Raw genomic sequence first — 27811 nt, 5'->3', positions numbered from 1 at the left:
GGTATGTGTGTAGAACTTTATTTTATTTAAAAAAACAAAAACAAAACATTTGTATGGGGCACGGATGACCGACAGGTATTAGGACAACTGTCTAGACTATTAGTCTGGTTTGGAATTGCAATTCCTATGTTACCTAATGTATCCTGGTTCTTTTTTGCCATCCACAACTTCTTTGTCAACCTCCACACACACAATGTCAGAATTGGGTACTTCAAACATGGGCTCCAGCAATAACTTTTCCTATGAGTAAAGAGAAGAAGTAAAAAAAGAACGTATACAATGCTTTGCACAAAAGTAGTTCTGAAAGTCACTTCATAATAGTGGATACCGTACTGGAAGAAATCTGACTAGCTATTGTCATTAGGAAGAAATTTACTTTGTAGATCTTAATATCCCGCCTAGAGATCCTTTTTTAGCATAAGTTGTCTTGGCAAGAAGAATACTTACATTCAAAATACATTATCTACACCTACTGAGGCCGATAATACCCCCTTAAAAAGGCTGCATACTTACCATTATAGATCGAAGACCTCTTGCACCAGTCTTTCTGTCTAGCGCCAGTCTGGCTATAGCCTTCAATGCATCCTCAGTCACAGTCAATTCACACTACATACATAAGAATACATTACACTTTGTTAAATATTTCATTTGTAACTTTCCTAAATCCACGGTTTACCCATCTTTCATTTAACAATAAATACATTTTGCAAAATAATTTGATAAAAATATTATTAAATAGCTAGTTCATTAAGTAGCACTTCTAATTTGTCTTTTGGAAATTTTACCCAAACAACGTATTCACTATAGAACAGACGTTAACAGAAGCTCTTTAATGATTTTGTCATCTTCTGCTCTTGCACCTCCCACCTTTCAGGGGGTTTTTTTGTTTTTTTTTTAAGTTTTCTTTTGGACAGGTTCTTTGAACTGTGCAAGTAAAGCAACAGGAAAACCACAACTATATACATACTAATGCTAGTGTGTATTAAAAAAACATGGGACAAATCTGCACCTAATTTAGAGGGCTGACTTATGAATGGAATAAATTATGGTTTGCAGATAATTTTCAGTTTGTTTGTATTATAGATAAAAAAAATCTTCAGTTATCTGCTTTTCAGTTGCAATTACAGTATGTTTTCTCCTACCATTTCAATATGGCTGCATATTGAGACTAGGATGCATTCAACACAAAGCAATAATGATGAATAATGGGTTATGAAGGCCATTTGCTTAGTTCTGCACCGGTGTATTTACTACTGGCCTCTTGTCTACACTACAGATCCAAACACTTGTAACAGAACCATTGAATTTAAGTACAAACCAGTTAAAATGTTTCCCTAGAAGCCATTTAATTTTAAGACAATTACTTTAAGTTTTGCCTTGCAACCACACACCAGTGCTGTCCTAAAACATTTCCATTGCAAAGCCCTCTGCCCATTCAGGGAGATTTCGCAAGACCACTTGTGCATGCTTGGACTGTAGTGGAAGGACGAGTTGAACTGTTTCAACTTGTCTTCATCCACAGTGGCACTAAACTGGTTCAGACTGAACCAATTAAGTTGTAACTAGTTATTAAATCTTCTGAAAGAATCTGGTCTAAAAAGTGTGGGAAGAACATTGGAGGCTTCTATGGGTGTGAACAGTGTTCTACAAATGCTGCAGGAGCATCAAACAATGTAAAATTTTCTAGTATAGATCAGGCTCTTGAATTAGGCACTAACAGGTTATAATACATGTTAAAAAAAGGCCAGATTATTATTTTTTCCATAGTACCAATACACCAGGTGCTTTATAGAGACAGGTATGAAGACAATGTCCCTGCAAAGGGTTTACAATCTAACTAGACAACAAACAAATGTGGGGATGGGGAGTGAAGGAAATAAGCTACTATAAAGGCAAGCTGATTTAGTGAAATTTAGCACGTGCCTTGGAACTTTTGCAGTTTCTAGAAAGAATTTCAAGCATCTCATACTTTAACACTTCTGAGGGGAAGACTACGATTAAAAGGCCTATTTCCGAGAAAGCAAATAGTGGAGACATAGCAGCTTAGGAGAAAACCCATTTCCCAAGCCATAAGCTACTCAAATCAAAGTAGCTTTGAAACCTGTTTCCAAAATAGAACACAAAAATATCTAGCTAATGGAATAACGCTAGTAATTCCATTATATCTTTAGTGAGACCAGGCAATGTTTTCCTACACTGAAGACAGATATTCTGAAAATTCAGCAATTTTACAAGAAATTACAGCATACACGGTTGGCCAAATTCGATATAGTGCTCTTAAGATATTGAAAAGAAAGAATACATTTGTACACATTTCTCATAGTTTTTTGATTACTTAAGAGAAGCCCAATAAATGTAATAAGATCTTGCTAATCTCTTTATCCCTGAAAATTTCCAAGCACTGGCAACTAATGTAGTCACTGAGGCAATGAATAGGGATTCTCCCAATGAGTGGAGATTTATGCAACTTCCATTACTTACCATGCTTTGATAAGATGAGTTTATTTTCTTTAGTCATAAAGCAGACAGTATATCTTTATACTGAAAAAGCCTTAACATGAATTCCATAACAAGGATACCAAAAGGATGTCAATTAGTAAGACAAAAAAAAAATCTAACCTTGTCCATGCTGAATAATGCCTGGTATTGAGGAACCACAGCATTTCGTGGCTCAGTAAGAATTCGTACAAGTGTTTTCTCATCCAGGCTATGCAGGGGAACCACCACAGGTAAACGTCCCACAAATTCTGGAATCATGCCAAATTCAATAAGATCTCTGGCTTCCACATGCCGCAACAAGCGATCTTTTTCTTCACTATCTTGCTGTGTATTGGACTCCGCACTTATGTTAGCGAGGTCAGCTGCTGCAGCAGCCCTTCTGCCTTTCCCCAAATTAGATGGCGTGCCAAAACCAAGATACTGCAAAATAAACACTGCATGTTCATGAAAGAGCTACAGTTACATGCTTGCTTTATATAAATCTGGTTGCATATGCATATTAAAATACACCAATGACAGCACTAAAACGGAAATGACCAATCAGCTTTAATTACAAATTAAATGTTTCAAGAATGTATGTATAAAGAGCTTTAATTTTAATGTTGTATGAATCAACAGAAACCTGTTGTAACATTTAGTTCTCTCAGCAAGGCACTAACAAATAGTGACTACTGACAGGGCATGAAAGAATTATATATACTTTTCACAAATTAAAATATGATTACATTACATACCTCGTACTAAGTAGCTATGGGATACGAGTACCCTCTAACAATAAAAAGTACTCTTCCAAAGTGAAACAGATGAACCTCTGATAAAAAAAACTACACCAAAAAGCTTTACAAATACCCAGCAAGCTGGGGTAAAAACTTTAGACATCTGCTGGAAATAGAAAACTGACCCAATAATATAGCTCTACATAGGCTTATTATGTCATCCAAAAAAGAGCAGTTGTGTGTCTCCAACTGCTGATAAATAAGGGGGATTAAATATAATATTAAATATAAAGAGTGTGTGTGCGCGTGTGTGTGTGAGAGAGAGCGAGAGTTTCCAATCCTTGCTCTCTGCTTCAAGCTTTCTGCGCATCATATCATACATTTTAAGGAAATGTGATGGTAGGACACCTCCCCAATGGAATGGTTCACATAGGTACCCCATTTTTAAAAATTAAGGGACGTTACAACACCTTCACAACTAACTTTTTAGCACTAGAATTCAGTTTTCTAGGTGCAGTTAGAGGGTTTTAAAAATACATTAGCAAAAGAGCCACTATACATTCTTTCAATACAGCTAAAAAGAGCTATTCTAAAACTATGTGTTCTCACCTTTTCATTTTTCCTCCTGCTGATGATTCTGTCAAGACCATTAAAGGCACCAGAAGCTACGAAGAGGACATTTGTTGTATCAACCTGAACTGTTTCTCCACGTAACTTACGGGAATTTTTTTCTGGAACATTTACTATTGTACCTTCTAGTAACTTTAACAAGCCCTAAGTAAAAACAGAGACGTAAAAGCAGTAAATAAAGAATCCACATTATAGCTTTAGAACAGAATGCACATCAAATCCTGTAAACCTACTCACACCTGATTCAATGAGACTGACCACCTGATTATGACAAGCAGGACTTGGCCCACAGGTCTCGAGTACTTGAGAATTTTATCAAAGGCCACATCAACAGTCAGGGGCAGAGATGGGAACTAAACCTAGATTGCTCATCTTCTACATGCCACCTCCCATATGAGAAGAATTGTTTCTAAAAATGTTTTTCAAATTTCTCCATGAGACATCGGTGATGAAGGGTTTTGGAGAAAGTGAAAAAACTGCACGTCATGTTTTTTAGTTTATGTAACTTGATACTTGAAAGCAGATAAGGATGATTTCTAATAAAACAATTCCACTGAGGGTTTTTGGGGAGGTGGACAGGAGAATGGGGGATAAGGGGCTTTTGATTAACCCTAGAATTTAATGAAATATGAATCTATACACATACAATATCTGCAACATAACAAGACAATATCAGAGACTTCATGTACTTTAACGATTTGATTTACAAGGCTGACATCAAAATAACTGCATACTTACTTGTTGGACGCCTTCTCCTCCTACATCCCGTAACTGATGAATGCCTGGCACACTGCCAATCTTATCTACTTCATCCAGAAAAACAATTCCTAAAAGCAGAAGGAACATATTTAGAGAAGATTATATTTCTCTTACAAATAGCATCTATGCACAGAGAAGAGTGCCATCTTAAAAAGAAGAGATTACTATAGCAATGTTACAGAATGCTTCATGTTACATAAGCAACTTGCTGTATAAAGGAATAACTTGTTATACCTGTTCATAATAGTAAATTAATTTTAAAAATTCTTATTAATCAATCAAATAAGAGTCAAGTATACGTACCAAGAATGCTAAATTATTAAAATGATTCTTGACACCAACTTACAGAATTTAATTGGGTCATGCATATTTTGCGGACAAACATCAGAGAACACATAGTTCAAGTTTACCTTGTTGAGCTTTTTCAACGCTGTAGTTGGCATCTTGCAGTAGTTTTGCAATAACAGATTCAATATCTTCACCTACATAGCCAGCTTGAGTCAAGGTAGTACAATCACAGATAGCAAAAGGTACATCAAGGCATTTAGCTAGAGTCTGAGCCAGCAGGGTTTTACCTAAAAATTAAAAAAAAAAACAAAAAAAACCCCCTACTACTTGTTCTGTAATATTAATAATTTACTTCTGTGGCAGTACAGAAGACCAAAAACATTTTTCCTCAATGAACATAACTAGTGTGGTATTCTTTATCATCAGACAGCTAAATTGAAGCCAAAATGTTCATATATTCATTCAACAAAAGTTTTCTGGGTCAGCTAGCTTTATCAAACAATGTATGCTGTCATCTTTTGATTCTGCCAAGTTGCATACATTTTAATGACAATCTATTACTTTGCTCAGGATTGCTATGATACATACACTACAGTTAACACAAGTTTGTGTGTTTAAATATTGGAACAGCGTGCCATATAAATGAAATGTTAAGTTATTGCCATTCATCTGTTAACTTTCAGGGCACTGTGCAAACCTCATTTGTTTATTCAGTGACATATTTTAAAAACTGAAATATAATTTTTCCTTTTTAGACCCAACAACAGCTGTGGCTTAGAAGGTGAAATGGCATCTTTTTCTAACCAGGACGTATCATCTTGAGCTTACCATGAGAAGTCTGCAAACTATGAACACATTTTTTTCTAGCTACATGACAGTTATATTTTTAACATGGTTTTAATGACAGATTAAGGGGAGAAAACTGAGTAATGAAGGAAGATTCAGTAACAGCCTTCTTCTCCCTTCCCAGCAACGCTAAGCACAGGTGGGTACAGGACCACTGAGTCATAAAATACCATGCATCAATTGCAGCTGCCATTTAGGGGTACGAATCACAGAGACTGTCTTCGCAGCTGCATTTTGTTGTTTAAAAGATTTTTTCAATTACAGCTATGCACATGGGCACTATTTTTCCTCTAGTGTTAGAGTGAATTAAAATCAAAAGAGCGATGCCTTAAAATGAGTGAACCAAAAAGGTAACAAGCAGGAAGTCAGTTCCCTATGGAGTGACTGACATGCATGTCTATTACTCACACTAAGGACTTGACAACACTTAAAATGCTGCACCATTGCAACTGCGCTGTTGTAGCACTTCAGTGCAGACACCACCTAAACTGACGGGAAGCGTTCTCCTGTCAACGTAGGTAATCCGCCTCCTCAAGAGATGGTAGCTAGGTCAATGGGAGAATTTTAGTGCTGTTCTACACCGGGGGTTAGGTTACTATAGCTGCGTCTGGCGTTCCCTCTAATTTTTCCCAACCATGTATAGAATTAATTTTGTTACGGGCACCAATATGGAGATGATGTATGACACGTGACCGTCACATTGGTGCCCATAACAAAATTCATGTGGTGGGCGTAGTGCCAAAGGGTTCGGAGCATGGGAAGGGGCTCAGGACTCGGATAGAGGGTTGGAGTGCAGGAGTGTGAGGGCTCCAGCTGGGGATGCGGACTCTGGCGTGGGGCCGGGGATGAGGGGTTAAGGGCCGGGGCTCTGGCTGGGGGTGTGGGCTCGGGGGTGAGGCCAGGGATGAGGGGCTCAAGGCTGGAGCAGAGGGTGGGGGTGGGAGAGAGAGGGCTCCAGCTGGGGGTGCGGGCTCTGGGGTGGGGCTGGGGATGAGGGACTTGTGGTGCAGGAGGGTGCTCTGGCGGGGAGACAGGACTCCCCCCAGCTCTCTTCCCCCGCAGCAGCACCTGGGCTGGTGGGGGCGGGGGGGGGAGAGGAGGCGCCTCTTCCCACTGCAGCAGCTCCGGGGCTGGGGCCACAGGATAGGTGCCCCTCCCCCATCAGGTCTGGCGCTGGCTGGGTCCGGGCCGGGCCACCCCGCCCAACCCGTCCGCGGCAGGTCCGGGCCGGGCCAGGTGGGGCCGGGGATGCGCCGCTACCCCCGCCAGTCCCCAGGCGGGTTCCTTGAGCACTTGCTCAGCACTAAATAGGCTGCTGCATGGCCGTGCAGCTTACGGGGAACTTAGGTTGCATCTCTCAGGGCTGTGGATTTTTCACACCCCTGAGAGACATAGCTATATTGAAGTAAGTTCCCAGCATTTACCAGGCCTAAGTCACTACATTCATCAATAACCTGCTCCTAAGAGGTGGGAACATCTACACAATACAACCGGACTGCACTGGGTATTCCACATCTCTGAAGATCAGGTTCCAAGTAGACACATTAATAAATATGGTTATGACATGCAAAATAAAGCACCTACAACAAATTGGGTTTAAAGAACTGATTTTCTGAGCACATAGAATTTCCTGATACTGAATTTCATCCACGCAGAGTGCGCTTTGATTTTTTTCTTCCCTACCTGATTCCAGACTATTCTATTTCCACGCTATCAGTCTTTATAGTAACTGTTGTTTTTCACTTCTAGTAGCCGAGGTATGATTCCTATAATGGATTCTAGCAAGGTATTTATATGATCGTTCTGGAAAACTGCCTGAAGCGTGCAGTACAATTGACTTTTGACCAAGATGAGCCACTCTCATTCCACAGTACGGAGGTACCTGTGGGTAACACCAGATGGTCACCTGTCTTCTTGGATTTGAAGACCTTTGAAAATATGATTTGCAGGCACCATTATCAGGATATAAAAACTGTGCATTGTACTTTTGTCTTGTAGTCCAATGATTACACTCAACATTGTCCTGTGCTTGAAAGAAATCATCAAAATGTATGCATTTGAAGTATGGCAGAGAGCAAACTGGATCAGACAGGTAGTTGGAAAGGAGGGAGGTGTAATATAAGCTGGCAGTACCCAGGTCTGAAGTGCAGAATTAAATGCTAACTTTATTCCATGGAGGAAACGTTAATTTCAATCTGTTTTTAAGTGAACTTCAACATGCAGCATGTTTCAATATAGATTTCTTGTCGTTTAGGATAAGAACATACTATACAGCGAAGACTGGAGTTTAGCATTTCTACTTCCTGCTGTTTTTCCTGTTATTAACCAGCTGCAAAAAAGAGCCACCGGAGACTGAAATTTCTTAAAACAGGACCTCAAAATCTGTCCTCGGTCTGGTTCTAGTCAATATCTTCAAAAATTATTTGGATAATGGCATAGAGAGTATACTTATAAAGTTTAGGAACAATACCAAGATAGGAGGGGTAACAAGTGCTTTGGATGACCAGATTAGAATTTGAAATGATCCTGACAAGCTGGAGAAATGGTCTGAAATAAATAGGATAAAATTCAATAAGGACAAATGCAAAGTATTATATTTAGAAAGGCATAATCAACTGCATAAATATAAAATGGGAAATGACTGCCTAGGAAGGTGTACTGCAGAAAAGGATCTGGAGCTTATAGTGGATGACAAACTAAATGAGTCAACAATGTAATACTGTTGCAAAAAAAGCCAACATCATGCAGGCATATATTAGCAGAAGTGTTGTCAGCAAGACACAAGAAGTAATTATTTCATTCTACTCAGCACTGAAAAGGCCTCAGCTGGAGCACTGTGTCCAGTTCTGGGCACCATACTTCAGGAAAGATGTGGACAAATTGGAGAAAGTCCAAAGAAGAGCAACAATAATGATTAAAGGTCTAGAAAACGTAACCTATGAGGAAAGATTGAAAAAAATGCATCTTGTTTAGTGTGGAGAAGAGAAGATTGAGGGTGGGGACATAGTCTTCAAGTATGTCAAAGGTTGCTATAAAGACGAGAGTGAAAAATTGTTCTCCTTATCCACCTAGGACAGGACAAGAAGTAATGGGCTTAAATTGCAGCAAGGGAGATTTACGTTAGACATTAGGAAAAACTTCCTCACTGTAAGGGTGTTTAAGCACTGGAGTGAACTTCCTTAGGAGGCTGCGGAATCTCCACCATTGGAGGTTAGACAAATACCTGTCAGGGATGATCTAGACAACATTAAATCCCGCCTCAGAACAGGGGACTGAACTATATGACCTATCGAGGCTCCTTCCAGTCCTACATTTCTATGATTCTATGCCATGGTTTTATTCACTCAACTGGTAACATAATAAAAATATTTTTATCTTCTGTTCCCAAAGTACTCAAAATCTAGGGAAGTGTTAAGTTACATACCTGACCCAGTTGGTCCAAGCAGCAAAATATTACTTTTTTCAAGCTTTATGTCGTCATGGGTTGAATCTAGTACTTCGCCTCCTCGTTTCTCCTGAGGCATCTGCTGGTTCACTTGTTGCTGCATTGATGCTCCTAAAGCATTACCATGGGGACTTATTCCCGCAATCTGCAGAAGTTCTGAAATTAACAATAAAAGCATTGTTTGAGAACCAGGTTTAACCTGAACTGGCAGAATCTGACACTACTGTTGAGCACGTAATTAAAATTTTAACTGATGGTTCTTGTAATCTTTCAGTAGTTTGTTCTGTGAGCCAGTAATCCTACCTAAGAAAGTACTGCAGTCTACAGACAGGATTGCAACAAACACAGTTAGCATAAACACCAAAAAAAGAGGAACTGCATTCACATACTGTATGTTTCCATAAGCAGATTTTTACATATTTGAGAAGATATTTCAAACAGAAATAGGAATTGTATAGTGACTTATCTAAAGCATTCTAGTATATTAAACAAGTGCATGCAAAATTCCTAGTCCACACACAAAGCAAGTTACCAAGTATTTTCTCCTATACATAGATATATAAAAACAAAAGGCACTTAGATACCATAATGCTGGCAAAAGTATAAGAACTTATATAAAACTGGCAAACTACTAATATACACAAAAACAATGTACAGTTCTACTCTAAAAATTGACTATATAAAAATAACTCCTAACAGATCTGTGACCCGTGAATATTTAGTGGTAAATTAAGGTCTTTATTTTTTAAACACTCCTTTATTTGTTAGTACTGCAGTGTCAACAGAAAGATGGGAGTGTGAACTGGATTCTATTCCTTTTCGTCCATCAGCAGAATTTTAACTAGTTCCAATTGCAAGGCAGAAATCTGTACTTGAAAGAAAATGGAATTGACCAGGTGTAACTAGGATTATAAATTGGTCTGCAGAAGCCTTATTACAGATGATGGATGGTGCATGAGGCAAGAAGAACCCAGTCTGAAAGTCAGCTTGCAGTTAGAAAAAATACTTTAACTTGTGAGCCGAGCAAATGTGACCAGGTGTCAATGAGACAAACATGGAACAGCACAATGCCATTTTGACAGTTACTTTTCAGAGTACAACTATGTTGTAGCAAATATATTAACATAGCATTGAAGGATTAATACTATACAAAAGTTGGCATGAGGCATTACCTACTAGGCAGTGATTCACATTTCCCTTTGCCTTAGACATTTGGCATCAGATAGAAATTCAAGGAAAATATACTGCCAATATCTCAGACTGAGTAAATAAGTCTAAACTTTCACTCTTTTTAATCAAGGTTAATTCTTGGTACAAATACTTATTTAGAAACTTGTGGGTTAACACTTTACCTGCCTTCCATGTAGAATTATATACAAGGTCAAATCCTGTCCGCCTCAGTCACAAATGCTCTTTGAAGTCAATGGACTACTTGTCTGAATAAAAGTAAGCAGGATTTGGCCCATAATTTCAACCAAGCCACCACTAAACTACTGTTCGGATGTTAATTTCAAGAGTAAATATTGCAGAGGAGGACATGAGGAGAGTTCACTTACTTGTAAATCTGTACTCATCCTCCCGTCTTCTTATTTCTAATTCTAAGAGAGAGAGGATGAAAACAGTAATATAAAAATATATATATATATTTGCTCCACCTCTTGCCCTCTTCTGAATACATTTCATGGTGTAATCAACGTCTTACAAACAAGAAATCCCCATGTTAGCTTTTATTTGTCAGATCTAAGAGCTCCCTATTTGGGACTACTTAGTCATCTAGTTTTTGAAAATGTTTGCTTTTATCTAGCATTTATGTCTATATATCCAACAAAATCAGTAAGGAGCCAATAATATATTCTTCATGCAGGTATCACATGCCACTGAATTCATCCCAAGTTTTACATGTACAATAACTGCTTGCATTTATTATAGCACCATATATGGCAATATTGCATGAGTACAGGAAAAAAGTCCACAGAGACAATATACTTTATCAGAAAAATATGAAACATTCTACAAACCTCTTGGTGTTAAAGAAGTCTGCTTTTCAACTTCTGCTTGCTGTCTCAGATTAGCTGGGATATTGTTGTATATTCTTTTGTAATGATTGTACACAGCAACTGAAAGCACCTTCTTGGCAAAACACTGACCAACAACATACTTGTCGAGGTAGTTGTAAATCTAAAAAATAAAATTAACTTAATAAATAAATAAAAATAATTATATTTCTAAGCCACCCATGCACCATCAAAGCATTACAGGGTGCCAGAGGTACAAAATTAACACAGAAGACAGATATCTAAAACTGAACAAAACCTGAGTTTAAGAGACATCAAATTCTGAAATTCTAATGCATAAAAGGAGCTGAACTCCAAGGCTTTTGGAGCACAATGTGCATGGCCCATAAATGGAGACTATACTAACTGACCTAAACAGATTTGATTTTTAAATTTTGTTTCATGGTCTGTGATATAAACTAATAAAGGTCATGGAACTAAGTATTAACTATCCAATACATAAATACAACCAAAGATTATGAAACTAACAAATTTTTCCTTCAATAAAATACTTCACTATGTCCTATAGAATACAAGCAGAAAATCTTTAAATCTGGGAGAACTAATTTATCATTTCTTGGATTTATGTCCCAATTGAACGTTTTAATTTTAAAAATCTGTATCAAAGTTTAACATTCAAATATGCTATAATGCAGATAAGCAAACTGCAGTGAAATTAAGAACCATACTTTTTTCGGTGGAGGAGGTGGCTTTTGTTGGAATGCCAATTTCACAGCTTCTGCTGCTGATTCAGGCTCTTTAATGATGCTCTTCTTTGAGTCTGCCTCTGACAGCACAACAAAAAAATGGTGACATTTTTCACACTTCACAAAACGGGTGGAAGCTATAAAAAAAAGTAAAACAAAGTGGTAAGAGACTGTTTAGACATTCATTCAACTTTCTACTTTCATGCTACACAGAACATAAACACCTGTAATAAATTTCAGAGTAGCAGCTGTGTTAGTCTGTATTCGCAAAAAGAAAAGGAGTACTTGTGGCACCTTTGAGACTAACAAATTTATTTGAGCATAAACTTTCCTGAGCTACAGCTCACCTCATCGGATGCATTCGGTGGAAAATACAGTGGGACATTCTGTTAATTCCCTCCTCTGCCTCCAAGTATATTTTAAGTTGGGATAACATCAAATCTAGAGACAATATTAGTAAATACTCTGCATTTACACAGCACTTTTCATCTGTTCACCTCAAAAGCTTTACAAAGCATTTAACAGATGGTGATATTCATACAGAGAGGCAAAGCAATTTGTCCAAGATCAGACAGTGACAGACCTAGGAAAAGAAGGCAGGTCGCTATTTCCAGTTTGGTGCTCTGCTCAGTAACAACTGTATTCAAAAGATGAAATTCACCCAAGTGTGGCAACCCCTTTCATGCTACTTGAGATATGTGGAGGGAGCATAAAAAACACAGGGAGCTCTGTAATCCTGTATGCACAGGGGAAGGCACGTAATTTGGCTCTGAACAGACTAGCACAACTGAATCCACAATACACAGAGAGAGGTAACAACTACTGGGCCTGGCCCACAAGCTGAAAAAGTAACAGTGCCCCCTTCATGTGTGCTCCCCTGCATGGAATTAATCAGGCTATCGCGAAAGGTGGACATTGGGGTCTGGAAATTTCCCATAAGACCACAGACTATACAAAACTCTGCTTTGTGTCAACGAATGTCTAATCAATTTTGAACAATTTATATCTAATTAGTATTTCAGTTTCTTTTAATGTAGTATGGCAGTATATTGAATGGCTTCAATCCAAATATACTAACTCAGTAGTGACAATTTTTCAATTAACACATTTAGACTATAGGAAAATGTGAAGTATAATAGATATGACTTCCGCTCTCCAGTGAGCAACATTTGGTTATCACTTAAAAAATTAACTAATAGTGTTCTAGATTTTTTTTTTTTGAGAAGTCATAATAAAAACCTCAAGAACAAATAATAGATTTTCTTAAGAACATTTTGCTGCCTTTGGGAATCAATTTTTAGGACAGCAGCAACTCAGACTTCAAAGGAAGACAAAAAATCAGATTCAGAAATACTTTATAATAACTTGTGGACTTGCACTATTAAAGCTATTGTCTGTTTCAGAAAAGCAAAGAAAATGGCATCTGTTCTAGATTATTTCAAAGAACAGAACCATAATCCAACATAAGTGTCAATTCCTGCTCCAGCACTTGAATGTCCTCTTAAGTGTGCCAAATAGGTGCAGTATGACCTACTTAGACAAATAACTACTCCTTATTAAAATGACCAGGTGAAGAACTCTATAACAATCTTCTGAACTTTTAAAAAGTCTCTAGAAAACAGATTACACAGCCAAATTCTGGGTAATTTTATTGTCGACCTATGATAAGAACCAAAACATTTTTGACATCGTGCTCATGCTTCCCATAGAGCAGATGTTAGGAGAAACTCATCCAACAGAAAAGATACATACGATTCAAAATTCTGTAGCTGCAAAAATAAAATTAGATTTTTATTAAAAAAATATACAAAACTGTTCATTTTAACAGATTATCGAAGTGCTGCTGCACTGTGGAAACCTCATTCCTCTTAATCCTATTCCTTTAAGCAAAGTGAACAGAGGAGATGGAACACTCCAGGGATAACAATATGAACCGCTGATATCATAGGAGGGAGGGGGCAAGTGAAGAAGAGCAAAGGTCACTCGCTTGCAAGCTACCCTCCTATGATAGTACTATCGATTGCCAGTATCACAGGAAGAGTGTGTGCACTTGCACAAGCTCAGAACATCCCGGACATCCTTATTGACTACAAGTACCATGGGAGCATTCTCCTCCCTCACATAATGCTAGCACTCAACATTAGCACCACAGAATGAACATGAATATAGGTTTCAGAGTAACAGCCGTGTTAGTCTGTGTTCGCAAAAAGAAAAGGAGGACTTGTGGCACCTTAGAGACTAACCAATTTATTTGAGCATAAGCTTTCGTGAGCTACAGCTCACTTCATCGGATGCATACTCACTCTCTTAAGCATGGGAACAAAAGGAAAATAAAGGAGAGGCATTATATTTTGCACTTTTACAGCAGCTTTCATTGGAAGATCTCAAAGTGCTTTACAAACATTAAACCTCCCAATGCCCCTCTGAGGTAACTACTTCCCCCATGTTACAGATAGGGAAAAATGTGGCACAATGGTGATTTTCTCTGAGGTCAGAGCAAGTCAGTGACAGAGCTGAGATTAGCACCAAGATCTTCTGACTAGGAGTTTCATGCTCGAACACGAGTTCATGCTCCCTCCCACAGCTGTGACAAAGGAAAATAAGATCACTTAGTTTCCACAGCAATGGTCATTTTCAAATAGGAAGGAACCAGAACTACTAGAAAACCGTGGGAGGTTGTTTTTTTGGTTTGTTTTTTTGGGCTGCTGAACACTGTCGTGATGCCTCACAGACGCTGTAAATGTAAACTTCACTTATTTTAGACTCTAAAACGATAAGGTCAATGGCAATTGGCAGAACATTTTACATCACCAGCTTCACAGAAGGTCACACTTTTTAGCAATTTCCTCAGGACAGAGGAGGTATAAGAAGCTCTGCAGATCTCCAGAGCCAGCAATAACGTTATATTAATAAGTACACACAAATGTCTATGCAATAGTTCCAGTTTCAAATAACTTCACTGGCATGATGAGGTCTGCAAACGTTTAGATACAACAACAGGTAGTGAAAAGGACGTTAAGCTTGGCTGTTGACTTGGCTCCCATGGCATGTTGAAGGCTGTGCACACTACAAGTCAGTATTTATAGTGGTAAGGTGCAAGCCATGTCACACCACAGCAGAGCATTGCATCAAGTTTTTGCACATATCATGCAATAGTATTATTTAAAAAGCTTGAATCTACACTCTGGGGTGGAGATAGTTACTACACTGCAATTGCTCTAAGAGAGCATGATGTCAAGGAAAAAGGGGCAGGAAATCCACTAATTTCCTAACAGGTTTCAACATGACAAGAAAACCCTGCTCTGGAGTATGCAAAGGGCAGGGAGTTCATCCTGGCAGAGCGAGGGGATGACAATGCCTGTTTTTAAGAGTACTCGGGCTCGAAAGGTACAGGTGGTTTTGACTTCACCTCTCAGGCATGAATTTTCATCTCACTGAGGGAAGCACTGATCACAGGATTTCCCTCCACACAGCCTGACACCTAGTGCTAGGTACAAGGAGCGTTGAACAAATGGGTAAAAACCACCAAGATCCCTCCAAAGAGCCCAAGAAGATGAGTGTGTTGGAATAGCAGAGAATCACAAAACTATTGTGCAAGGTTTGCAGCAATGTGATGAAGAAGCACATTACAAACAAGCTGCACTGGAATGTCAAGCTGTCACTCCACCACTCAATGGCTCTTTGCAACTTGATTCATTTATAAAGAAGCTATTTGACTCAATTCCATTTTAGCATTCTGTTAATCATCTCAAGATGAGTACAGAGTTAATTTGATGTTTAATTTTTTAAGTGTGTGGGGCACATACTGGATAAATGTGTTTTCCTTAGTCAGTAAATACATAATTAAAACACTGAAGATTTACAAGTCAAAACAACAGGTTTGTTTTGTCTTTTTAAAGTAGTGGCATTACAGGCTTAGCTGAAAATGAAGTTATAGTCTGTTTCATAGAATACAACCACCCATTAATGGAATGGGAATGGAACTTGGATGGGAATTTTGACAATTTAAGGAGGACGAGAACACAGCTTGCTTCCCTACAGCTATTCTGCATTCTATAGTGCAAATAAACCCAGAAAAGAAAATAAGTAGAGTAAAACAAAAACAGACTGAGTTAGGAAAAAAATGTACTCAAATTAACAGCTTGAAAGAGAACTGGAAAAAGATGTAAGGAGTCCAATGGATTCAGGAAGAAATTTTTATGTAAGCCTTAAAGGAATATCTGACAAATTATAGCAACTACAACTGATTTTCTTAAAGATCATAGTTACTAGGAATCCAATGACAGCTCTCCCTCCATTCTGTTTCTCTAACAAGCCCTAAACAAAAGAAAAGAGTTGGTTCCACTCTTACTTGTTGCAATGCTGCATTGTCTAAAAAGACTCTTTAAATCCCAGTATCTCAAGAGGGATGAGAAATTAGGAACATCCAACTGCCCAAAAGAGGCCATCCTCTCACTGTATCTTGATGCTTGAGTTCTCTCAAACTTCCATCAGCCTCAATTCTCCAGATAAGGAAAGGTAATTAGTTTTTAGTCTTATGTGCCCCATGATATCCTGGTTAGGTTCCAGTCTGGCTCTGGTCTTCTTTTTAAATTGAAAATATCTCATCAGGCAAGCTTATCTCCTACACCATAAGAGTATGAGCTTCATGGTAAGATCACTTCTAAACACAGGTTAAAGTATGTCTCTCTGTTGTCCATGGACCCAACAAGTTTGATCTCTGCTCTGAAGCAGTTCTTGGATGATGTTTCCAGCTGGATGCACAGAAACAACCCCATCATCAGCCCTGGCGTTGGTGGTAAGCTAGGTGGAGATAGTAATTTTGAGACTCAGTTTCCTGATGTCTTTGTTTACAACTGGGTGTCTTTAGAAGATGGTGAGTCAGATTAAGAATCTTTTCCTCACTTTCAACTACACCCTTTCTGTGGAAAGTCCCATATGGTGAACAGGGTCTGAAGTGTTTATTCCAGCTGTGCAATTAGGGCCGAATTTGCAGAAATTCTGAGCATATACCTTTTTAACTGAAAACAACAGACGCTGCGGGAGCTTAACACTTCTGAAAATCAGTCCCTCTTTCACACTGATCCTTTATCTATCTTGGGACTATCTTGCAACACCAAGACATGTCCTTGGGACCATAAAGTTGGATAACTGCAGTACCTTCCTATCAAGGCTTATCTGTTTACAGTTTGTTCAGAACAAAGCATCAGAAATCTGTTTTTTAGTTTAGGTATCTGTGATATTACACCTACCCTGCACTCTATACAGGGACTTTAAATTGACCTTGTTTTTAACCCTTAACAGCACGGACCTGGCTATTCATGAGACCTTCATCCTTAAGTCTTGTCAAAAGCAGCTGATGAATATTTGTGCTCTGACAACCCAATTTTTAGAGACCTCTGTCACTTGCTAGGTAAGCAAGAGTTTGTGCTTCACTCCAGTAGACCCTAAGGCATGGGATTCATGCTGCTCTACACTACTGCCTCAGCTTATCTGTCCAAAGTGCTTTTAAGTATGACTACTTTTAATCCTATAGTTGTATTCCTCTCCCCATTGCTCCTCCATTCAACATCTCTGGTGTGCTACAACCTCTTTAATCTTCTGTTCAAAAGAGTTAATTCTAAATATTTTAAACTTAATGTATTAAAATTCTTGCTGTACAGTATACCAAGTGTCCAGGGAAGGCAAAGGCTGCACTTCAAAAATAAGGTTGATCTTCAGTGGTGGTCTGGCATTTGATGTTAGAAGATTTTTTTTCCCCATTCACTGTGAACTCAACTACTCTTCTGAACACACTATGGCTCTTATTCTGGCCTACAAGGTCCAAAACATATATTTCTTCTAATATATTCTAAAATGTGGTGATTCTCTTAGTGGATCAGCAATTCATACTACTCTTCCTATTGCTTAAGAAAAAGGTTTTAATGGTAAATAAGCAAAAAATCATGCACATGCTCATTAGAAAGCCAGTTAGGAGCTGAAGTAATATTGTCTACATGAACACTTCTTCCACTAAGATACAAAATGTAATAGGTAAAATAAGCTTACATTGTTCACAATATTGCTCTGCATACTGTTGACCGAATTCTGCTCCTGATTATACTCATGCAGTTCCTCCTGATTTACAGTGTCAGTGACATTATTCTGGATTAACACCATCATAGCTGGATATTTATATGCATGGCATAAGTATCTGAAATTCTCAGTATTCAAAATAAAACTTAGCTATCGGAACAGAATGGTTAAAATTTTAGTTTGGCAATAATGTCAATGTTTTATAGAAATGGAGAATCACCCATATAAATCAGAACACAATAATCCTTTGTTAACACTTACACACAAAGGTCTCTACATGTGTGCACAGGTCTCCACACTTTGGGCACCGCAGCTGGTTTCCTCCTTTCCCCGAGCTTCCAGAACTGGACTTTTTACTGCCTCCCTCACTGACAGATTTCTAATGAGAAACAATAAAATAATATTTCAATTGTTAGTTCCAGACAATGAATTTCAGATTTGTTTCATTATACATACCACAGTATATAATGAAAAAAGTTAAAAAATCGGCAGCTAAAACTCTATTTTCAGTATTTGAAAAAAGACTTCAAACAGCTACAGTAAGAGAGTTTAAAATTTTATGCTTAAAAACAGGCTAACATTTTCCTGTCAACAAGCCAGAAGAAGCACCATGTCACAAGAGACAGAAGAAGTGACTAGTGATTTTGGATGCTCAACCTGAAATACATTTGAGACACCTGGTTTTTCAGAACATACTGGCCACCCATCCTCTCAAAAACAGGCCCTTTCAAGGTGTCTCAAAATGAGTACTCAGAAATTAAGGCATCCAAAATCACAAGTCCCTTTTGAAAATTTAGATTCTAACCACTAAGGCATCAGTTCCCAAACTTTTGAAAGCTGAGCCCCAATTTGGTAAAATTAAACTAGTTGTGCCCTCCTGCAGTCCCACGACACGTTATTAAAGGCCTATCCATCTCAACTTCTAAATTAAGGCACATCCCACATTTTGGGAAATAATAGAAATATCTTCTCTATCTCTCCCCCCCCCCCTTTTTTTTTTTTTAACATTCTTTGATTAGCAAGGAAATAGCTAACAATGCTGACACTTGAAATATCTTAATTAGCACTCACTGAAAGATGGGGCTGTCCACATCTCAAAACTATTGTTTCAGGGTCTCTGCAAACTTATATAGACAACACTACATTGGTTACGCCCTCTTTACATTTTGAAGGTTTTCTCTGTAATCATAACAGCTATAGACTGACTTTAAAAATAATTATATTCACACAGAAGCCTCTGAAAAATTAACACATCTGTCCATGCCCAATGGCTAGTCCTTTACATTCCACGAAATATCAGTGTAAGGAAAAGTTATTGAAGTACCCCATACACTTTCCAAAATCCTACTTGCTGACTAAGGAACAACCCATCAGGTAAGCAGATTCTTCAGGTGTATGATTATTAATTGCAGGTACAAGACAAAGAACAGGGTAAAACAAAGATTATAAGTAAGTTCATAAGAAGAATAGCAATTAAACATATAAGACTAAAATGAGTCTTTTCCACAAAGCACTCTTTCTTAGTTCCATGGCAACATATTACAGAAGTAATTAGAAAACCATAATATGTTTGGTTTAAAGAAACCAAACTAAGATGTAGTCAGTTTTTAAAAAAGTGTTAAAAGACTTTCAGATACCACTTCTATGTGAGTTCCTGCAAATGTTTGTGATTTTATAACCATATTTCACAATATTTTCAAAATATTTATCACACTTTTTGCTGTTTGAAAGACCCAAACAATTGGGAGAAAGTGACAATAAAAGTATTTGTGTACTGTCAAGGGCACAAACCATACAATGAAAATATTTTTCCTCTAATCTTTTCAGTTACAGTAATCTGAAGGGTAACTTGTAACAGTAGGTAAAAATTTCAGAAAGGAGTGTGGTTAAGAGATCCCTTTAAGCAATAGGTAGTGTATGCAGACTACCTTATTGCCATCGCCAGAACCATCCTTGCTCGTGCCATCTTTTGAAGCAAAGTATGCTGGTGTTTCTGAAAAACTTCTAAAAGGAATCCTTCTTAGGGACCGAGTTTCAAAAGTCCCAATTCTTCCTAAAACAGCGAGACAAGTACGACCACAAGTAATACCTGGAAATGAAACAAATCCTGTAAGTCTGTGGGACACACATCTTGCTCCCCACAATTCAAACAAACTCTTTGCATAAAATAGGGAAAATGCGCCACGTTATCTATTATTAGTTTGCTTTATGGCGTAAGAGAGAATAAGATATAGTTACCACTCTAGCTAGTATTTTACCATTTATCAGAAGACATCTGAAGTGCCAATGTGCCAGGCCTGATTTTGATTAAACTGTATAGTGATTAATCAAGGCCATGTCTACACTAGGAACGCTTTGCTGTTATAGATATACCAGTTTCTTATACCAGCAAAACACTCCTCCTACAGACACAGCTTATACTGGCAAAACTGCACTTTTGCTGATTTAGCTTATTCTAGTTCCTCACCCCTCAACCCCAAAAAAACCCCACTCCATAAAAATAACCTATTCAACGTATAACAGAAGCACAGTTTTGCAGGTTTTACACTAAGGATTTTAGTTGGCACAGTTAGGTCTGTCAGGGATCAGACCTCCTCATGCCTCTGACCACCATAGCCAGGCCGTCAGAAGCCTGTAGCGCGGACATGGCCAAATTATCAATAGTGGTTAGTTAGCAAACAGTACTACAGTTCAGCTCTCAATGTCCAAACGTCAGTTATCCAAGATAGCATCATGTCCCCACCTCAATATCTGTCATATCAAAGATTTTCTTGCTAATCCAAAATTATTTCAGGTCCCCAGCAACATTTAGGTAATTGAGGTTATATTATGCTAGTGACAGTTACAGAAAAGCGCAATCAGGATGAAAAAAAGATCAACCTTTAACATGTATTATGAAATGAGGTAACTGCAGAGATAATAATGAAATGACCTTTGAAACGTCTCCTAATCATATGAAATGTACCATGTAAGTGTCTTAGCAGCGTAGTACACTGGTCTTCATTTGGCAGAATCAGAATCCTTGACACTTACTTGTAAACATTTCCAAAAGTCAGTTTCCAGGAATTTTCAGAAGGTCAGATTTGAAGAAACAAATTCTTAAGGGGGAAATGTAGGGGGGCTATTATGTTTGGCAGCATGGCTATCTTCTATAAACAGTGGGTACAAATTTTAAATTAAATACTCTATTTTTAACTTTGACTGTTTTAAATGATTTATTTCCAACATGAAAAAAACTCATCCATTAGGCTACCCAAACTGTTGGTAGTCTTGCAATAGCCTGGGAGAAATACTCCACATGTGGGTGGTTATGAGCCCACCTACACTATTCCTACAGTTTTAGAAGCTTTTACATAGATTAAAATACAAGAAATGGTACAAAATTCAAGTAGCAATGATACATTTGAGATCTAGATTTCATGTTAGGGAGCTACTACACATAACTAGTAAACAATGTGAGGGGAATTCTAAGGGCCGACCTACAGGAAAATGCTACTTAACAATAATGATATAGCAGTATAGCATCAGCTCCTATTTTTTTATTCCAGCTAACTTTGGACTGGGGTAAGTGGAGGAGGATTGAACCCTGGGAAGAAATCTCATCCACTGAAAGTTTATCATCTCAGCAGAACCTTCTCAAGCAGGGACACACAAATGAAGAGAATATGGATGATAGGATGAGTGGAGTTGGTTTGCAATGAAACAGAAAATGATTTCCAGTAATTTCTAAGACAGTTTATCATAAATCTAAGTCTATCGTTTTAATTTATCAGGATTTTGTTAAAATAAGTTCAAAGACAGACATGTAATTTTGTTCCAATATTTGACCCTCAGAATTTTTCACTGGCTATCAATTCCCCTCAACATTACACTTTATTCCCTTAATGCACACATTTCATTATGAGAATATATTTTAAATGATTTAATAAACAACATTCTTAGGACTTTCAGCTTAAATTCTTGGTGTCCTTTGAGAGAGAGGAGGGTTTTTGAAAATGACACCTTATTACTTTAATACAAGGACAGACGACAATAAGGAAGAGTATTACACACAGACATACATATGGTCAAAGAAAAAGCCCCTGCCAACATCTGCTACTGCAAAGTCACAACCAGTGATATTGAATCAAATCAGATTTGCGGATTTTTTAAAAAAACAGTTTACTAGCAAAACACTACCATAAATTAAGGTAATTAAGATATATGTTTAAAAGGGACACTATCAACTCAAAATATATATTTAAAAAAATAGCTGTGTTTGTACTTGACCCTTAGTCCCAACCAATTGAAGATGTCTCTTGCCTGCTGCAATAAGAGAGCAAACTGAATCTAAGGGTTCCTTTTCTTTTTGTGAAGCTAAGGGAAATCATGAAACTAACTATACACAAACTGCTGTCAAATGCACAAAGTAAACTGAAAACAAAAAAAGATTTCTCTTTCAGTTACTGTAATGTTAGGGCACGGATGGGCAAACTTTTTGGCCCAAGGGCCACACTGGATTCCAAAACCGTATGGAGGGCCAGGTAGGGAAGGCTGTGCCTCCCCAAACAGCCTGGCCCCCGCCCCCTATCCGCCCCCTCCCACTTTCTGCCCCCTGACTGCTCCCCTCAGAATCCCTGACCCATCCAACCCCCCCTGCTCCCTGTCACCTGATTCCCCCGACCCCATCCACACCCCCCACCCCAACAGCCCGCTGGAACTCCCATGCCTATCCAACCCCCCCCGTTCCCCATCCTCTGACACCTCTCAGAACCTCTGCCCTATCCAACCACCCCCTGCTCCCTGACTGCCCCCCGGGATCCCCTGCGGCTGGAGACAGACATACTGCCACACTGCCCTGCATGAGCACGCGGCGGCGTAGCTGCGGGGGAGGGAGACAGCGGGGGAGGGGCCGGGGGCCAGCTTCCTAGGCCAGAAGCTCAGGGGCTGGGCAGGACGGTCCCATGGGCCGGATGCAGTCCGTAGCTTGCCCACCTCTGCGTTACAGATTACTTGAAAAAAACAGTAGATACAGAATTTGAAGTTGGTGTCCTTTCAGTAAAATATTTTTACAACACTCTGAAGTTGAAAAGCACTGTTTAAGTGGTAACACTAACAGTTAAATGTTTTGCTATTCAAACCTTGACAAGCATTACTTTAAATACCATGACAATCAATCTAAAAAGATTCTGCTGGGTTGTGATACTATTTACTGTGTGGTATTAGCTATGATACCATGGCAGTCGACACATTCTAGTTCAGTGGTTCTCACCCGGGGTATGCATACCCCGGGGGGATGCAGAGGTCTTCCATGGGGTACAGCAACTCATCTAGATATTTGCCTAGTTTTACAACAGGCTACATAAAAAGCACTAGCAAAGTCAGAACAAACTAAAATTTCATACAGACAATGACTCGTTTATACTGCTCTATATACTACACACAGAAAGGGGTACAGCAGTCTGGAAAGGTTGGGAGAAAGTTGTTGGCAGAGCATTTCAGGGCACCCTGCAAGAATTATCTTTTTACCCAGGCTGGGTTTAGGAGGGTGTAAATAGGTTCAGAAGGAAAAGTTAGGTATCACCAGTATGAGTTGGTTAGATAGGAAGAAGGCTTTTCATGATACAGAACCATCTCGCAAATTTCAAAATTGGTTATTTTGGAGAAAGTTTATTGTACATGTACCTAAAGAGTAAAATAGGAAGAAATTTACTGCACCCATTTCCATAAAATGTAAGTAATCATAAAGTGCAATTTTCCAAGAATATTCCACATTCCAGTCAAATACCTGGTTTATTTCCACTCCACATTTTAGTCAAAACCTGAACAATTCAACCTTCCCCCGCCTCTATTTCACCTTTATAGCAAAAATTTATTTTGAAGAAACTTGTGATTAGTTAAAAATAATCAATTCAAAACTGAAAAGCTTGTTGATACACAGTAGAGTATGTTTTGCTAAATCCTTATGTGTACTGCATGAAAAATAAAATCTTTTACTCAAGCGATTGCTATGTTTGACAGCAGCTATATAATGTGCAATACCACTATCTCAGTTCTTCGTACTATTCCATGGTATCCGAGTGCCTCACAATCTTTTAATGTATTTATCCTCAGTATCCTAGTAATGTAGGAAAATTATGTTATCCCATTTTAAAGATGAGGAACTGAAACACAGACACAAAAGTCACACGTGGAGTCTCTAAATGGAGCAGGAGATTGAACTCAAGTCCCAAACTAGCACCCTAACCACCAGACCATCCTTGAATTTTCTACCATTTGCAGGGTTAGATCCATCAGTGACTGCAACAGGTGCCAACCACAAGCACCTAGGATACTGGATAAGAGTTGCAGGCATTATTATATGGCAAAATGTGAATTGTCTCCTCTACAACTATTACAGGAAATTGGACTCAAAAATCATTTTTTGTTACTCTGAAATTTCTAGTTTTTCATTTCTCTTTATAGATTCAATTTACATTATGTATTTTGAATAAAGAAAAACACTGGATATGCTGTTTATAGAAAATACTTGATTCAGATACTGACAAGAACTTTTTACCTTTTAAACTTTATTTGCTTTTAGAGGGTTCGTGTAAGGTAGAGAGTTCACAGTTGAAAGTATTGATTTGAACCTCCCAGTGTAGGTCATGCTGGACTGGCAGATATGGAATCGGCTAAATGGTTCACCGCAATGTAATGATTAGCCCTTGTTGAACTACCACATTAAGCTATTGTTACTGAGGTTGACAAAACGCTGTGCCCACTACACATGCATTAAACAGGCACTGGCAGGTTTAAAAATCCTTACCTGTGATACTATCACCACCTTACACTATTAACATTTATGTTCCTTAATTCTTGCATTTCTAGTTTAAACTATGAAAATAAACTTGAAGGTACTTGCCAGTCAGTCACAAGTTTATTCATCAACATGATGTTCCATTCTCATTAGTAATTAAATATTTTAAATCCTAAAACCCATTTGCATTTTCTCTTAATACTAGTTTTGTAAACCTTTCTTCTAGCCACTCAATATACATTTAGGCCTGAACTAACCAAGTGGCCTTTTGGACTTAAAAAAAAGAAAGAAAGAAGAAGTGAAAGAGTAAACTATTGCTTGATTAAGGACCCTACAAAGGTTGAACACCACAGAAGTCTGGTTAGAATGCCACTGGCTGTAAGAACCAGAAATACATTGCACATAGTGACTTGAGGGAGGTGATTTCTTTCAGTAAAGCCTAGACAGGAATTAATAGGAGTATCCCCAACACTGCTTCTGCACTGACCCACAACAAAGCCAGCTAGATGGAGATTTAATATCTCTTGCCAATTGTACATTGGTTCTACGACAAATCCATTTCAAGTGAGCTATCCTACAAACATGTTTCAATGCTTGAACTCTTGCTATAAGCATGTTTGGTACTCTATAGTTCAATGACAGGTATGCTTCCTACTCCCCCCACCCCCTTTCTCCAAACTACCCTCTTTACAAGAGCCATCGACTGGAGCTATACAAAGAAACAAAAACCAAGTTAGATCCCTCATTTCAGACCCGACTCCAGCCCCACCATTGAGCTTGCGATACCTCCCGTTCGTAACTAGATTATGGACACCGGGAATGTAGAGTCACGAAGCCCAGGCTAGAGAGCGATCACTGTGGCTAACGCAGGGCACCCCGCTTCCTTTGGGCCTCCCTCCACCGACACTCCTTATCTGGGGGGCGATCGCCCCGTCGTTTGGAAAATACTGAACAGCGGCTTAGTCCTTGGTGTGACAGAGGATGCAGCGGGGCGAGGCACAGGCAGGGCAGACGCGTGAGAGCAGCCCCCCGCCGAGCGCAGGGCTGGGGCTGGGTGCTGGGGGCGGTGCAGCGCCGGCAGCGGGGACCTGGGGGGTGCGGCCGGGGCTCAACCCCGCAGAGACACGGGGAGGGGGTGTTCGCCCCCGTCTCCGCGGGAGGATCCAGGCCAGGGCTCGGGGAGGAGCGGGAGCCCCAGCGCGGGGGGCGCTCACTGGGGCGCGGTCCGGACGACGGTGATGCCCCCCCCCCAGCGGACTCAGTCCCACGGGGCGGGGGGGGGGCTCTCGGCCCGGACCTTGCAGAGGGGGGCTCGGCGGGAGTTGGCATTCAGGGCTCGGTCTCCGGGGAGCGGGGGAGCAGGGTACGCCCCGGGGGCCGGTCTCCGGGGAGGGAGTACCCGGCCCCGTCTCTCTAGAGGACCCCGGGCAGTGGGGGCTCGCAGGCGGGCGGGGTCATTACCTCTGTGCGCGGAAGGCAGTGAGGAGCCGAGCAGCCGCGCGGCGGCAGCAGCGCAGGTGTTACAGGCGGCCATGGTCCCGCTCGGCCTCAGCGCCCCGCACCTGCTCACTAGGCCTCCGGCCCGCAGCCTCCCGCGCCGCCCCCCCTCACACGGCTGCCGAGTAAACACCGCCCCTCCCCCTCCCCTTCCTTCCCCTCCCTTCCCCCAACTACCGTCACCACGCTCGGCGCTTGTGTGTCGTCACGGCCAGCGAGCGCCGGCTCCCTGCGAAGCAGCCCGTGCCGGCCCGCACTGCATCTTGGGACACGTAGGCCGGCGCGCTAGGAGTGACGAGCTGGGCGGCCGGCGGCGACCCACTGCCTCGCTGGAGCGTTGCATGCCGGGAGCTGTAGTTCAGGGGGACTTTGCATGCCGGGAGTTGTAGTGCAGGTGGGGGAACTGGCAGTGGGAGAGTGGCAGGGGTGGTGAGGCGCCGCCTGTTGGCAGACACCTTGTGATGCTTTGGGTCAACCTGCTGATGTAGGGAGAAGAGGGATGGTGCCCGGGTGTTGCCGGCGTAGCGACTGTGTCACTAGATTTAGGGACGTTTTGGTTTCCCTAGCGAGGAAGGAAGTGTCACGGCGTCGGTGACAAATCTCACGACTTTCACTGCCCATGACAGCATCACTCACAAGCAGCAGCTCTGGTGTGAACAAAATCCATTCCACGCTCTTCTCACTACGTTCTGTTGCCCTAGTCCCATGTCCTAGTCCAGGGGTCGCCAGCCTGGGCCTGAGAAGAAGCGAGAATTGACCCATGTCCATTGCCAAAGAGCCACAGTAATACGTCAGCAGCCCCCCATCAGCTCCCCCACTCCCCCGGCTCCCGGCGCCTCCTGCCCACGGGCAGCCCCATCGATCAGCGCCTCCCCATCCATCCCTGCACCTCCCGATCAGCTGTTTCGTGGCATGCAGGAGGCTGGGGAGGGGGAGGAGCGAGGGCACGGCAGGCTCAGGGGAGGGGGCGGGAAGGGGTGGAGTGGGGGCAGGTCCTGCGGCAGAGCCAGGCAGTGAGCACCCCCCCGGCACATTGGAAAGTTGGCGCCTGTAGCTCCAGCCCCGGAATCGATGCCTGTACAAGGAGCCGCATATTAACCTCTGAAGAGCCGCTTGTGGCTCCGGAGCCCCAGGTTGGCCACCCCTGTCCTAGTCGGAAGAAAGCACATTCCAGGGTCTTGGTTGCCAGAGAGGCTGTGAATGAGAGCAAGGGTTTGAGCAGAGCAGTAGTTCTCAGCTAGGGTTATGTGTACCCCTGAGGACACGCAGAGGTCATCCAGGGGCACATCAACTCATCTAAATATTTGCCGAGTTTTACAACAGGCTACATAAAAAGCACTAGTAAAGTCAGTACAACGCTAAAATTTTGTACTGCTCTATCTACGGTACACTGAAATGTAAGTACACTATTTATATTCCAATTGATTTATTTTATAATTATACGGTAAAAATGAGAACGTCAGCAATTTTTCAGTAATAGTGAGCTGTGACACTTTTGTATTTTTATGTCTGATTTT

The 27811-nt window shown here is 40.3% G+C and overlaps 1 protein-coding gene across 4 annotated transcripts in view; it reads right to left on the bottom strand.

The window, feature by feature from the left end:
- CLPX (caseinolytic mitochondrial matrix peptidase chaperone subunit X) overlaps positions 1-26431 on the bottom strand; it is a 33987-nt gene extending 7556 nt beyond the window's left edge. For 2 of the 4 annotated variants that reach the window (XR_012154097.2, XM_073304324.2), the window contains exons 1-13: positions 26259-26431; positions 19948-20108; positions 18281-18398; positions 11927-12081; positions 11202-11361; positions 10740-10781; positions 9163-9339; positions 5015-5179; positions 4584-4672; positions 3825-3989; positions 2620-2919; positions 514-606; positions 134-240 (exon numbers count right to left, since the gene is read on the bottom strand). Coding sequence is in view for 3 of the 4 variants with exons in the window: in XM_073304324.2 (XP_073160425.1) it covers positions 134-240; positions 514-606; positions 2620-2919; positions 3825-3989; positions 4584-4672; positions 5015-5179; positions 9163-9339; positions 10740-10781; positions 11202-11361; positions 11927-12081; positions 18281-18398; positions 19948-20108; positions 26259-26331 (1805 nt within the window). In the remaining variant the exon portion in view is untranslated. The remainder of the gene's footprint in view (positions 1-133; positions 241-513; positions 607-2619; positions 2920-3824; positions 3990-4583; positions 4673-5014; positions 5180-9162; positions 9340-10739; positions 10782-11201; positions 11362-11926; positions 12082-18280; positions 18399-19947; positions 20109-26258) is intronic. The other 2 variants (XM_073304326.2, XM_073304325.2) reach the window with 2 other exon arrangements.
- Between the last annotated feature and the right edge of the window lie 1380 nt (positions 26432-27811).

This window comes from Lepidochelys kempii, chromosome 10, assembly GCF_965140285.1.
Source record: "Lepidochelys kempii isolate rLepKem1 chromosome 10, rLepKem1.hap1, whole genome shotgun sequence".
In the NCBI taxonomy this organism is placed as follows: Eukaryota; Metazoa; Chordata; order Testudines; family Cheloniidae; genus Lepidochelys; species Lepidochelys kempii.
This window is presented reverse-complemented; position numbering and strand designations above follow the sequence as displayed.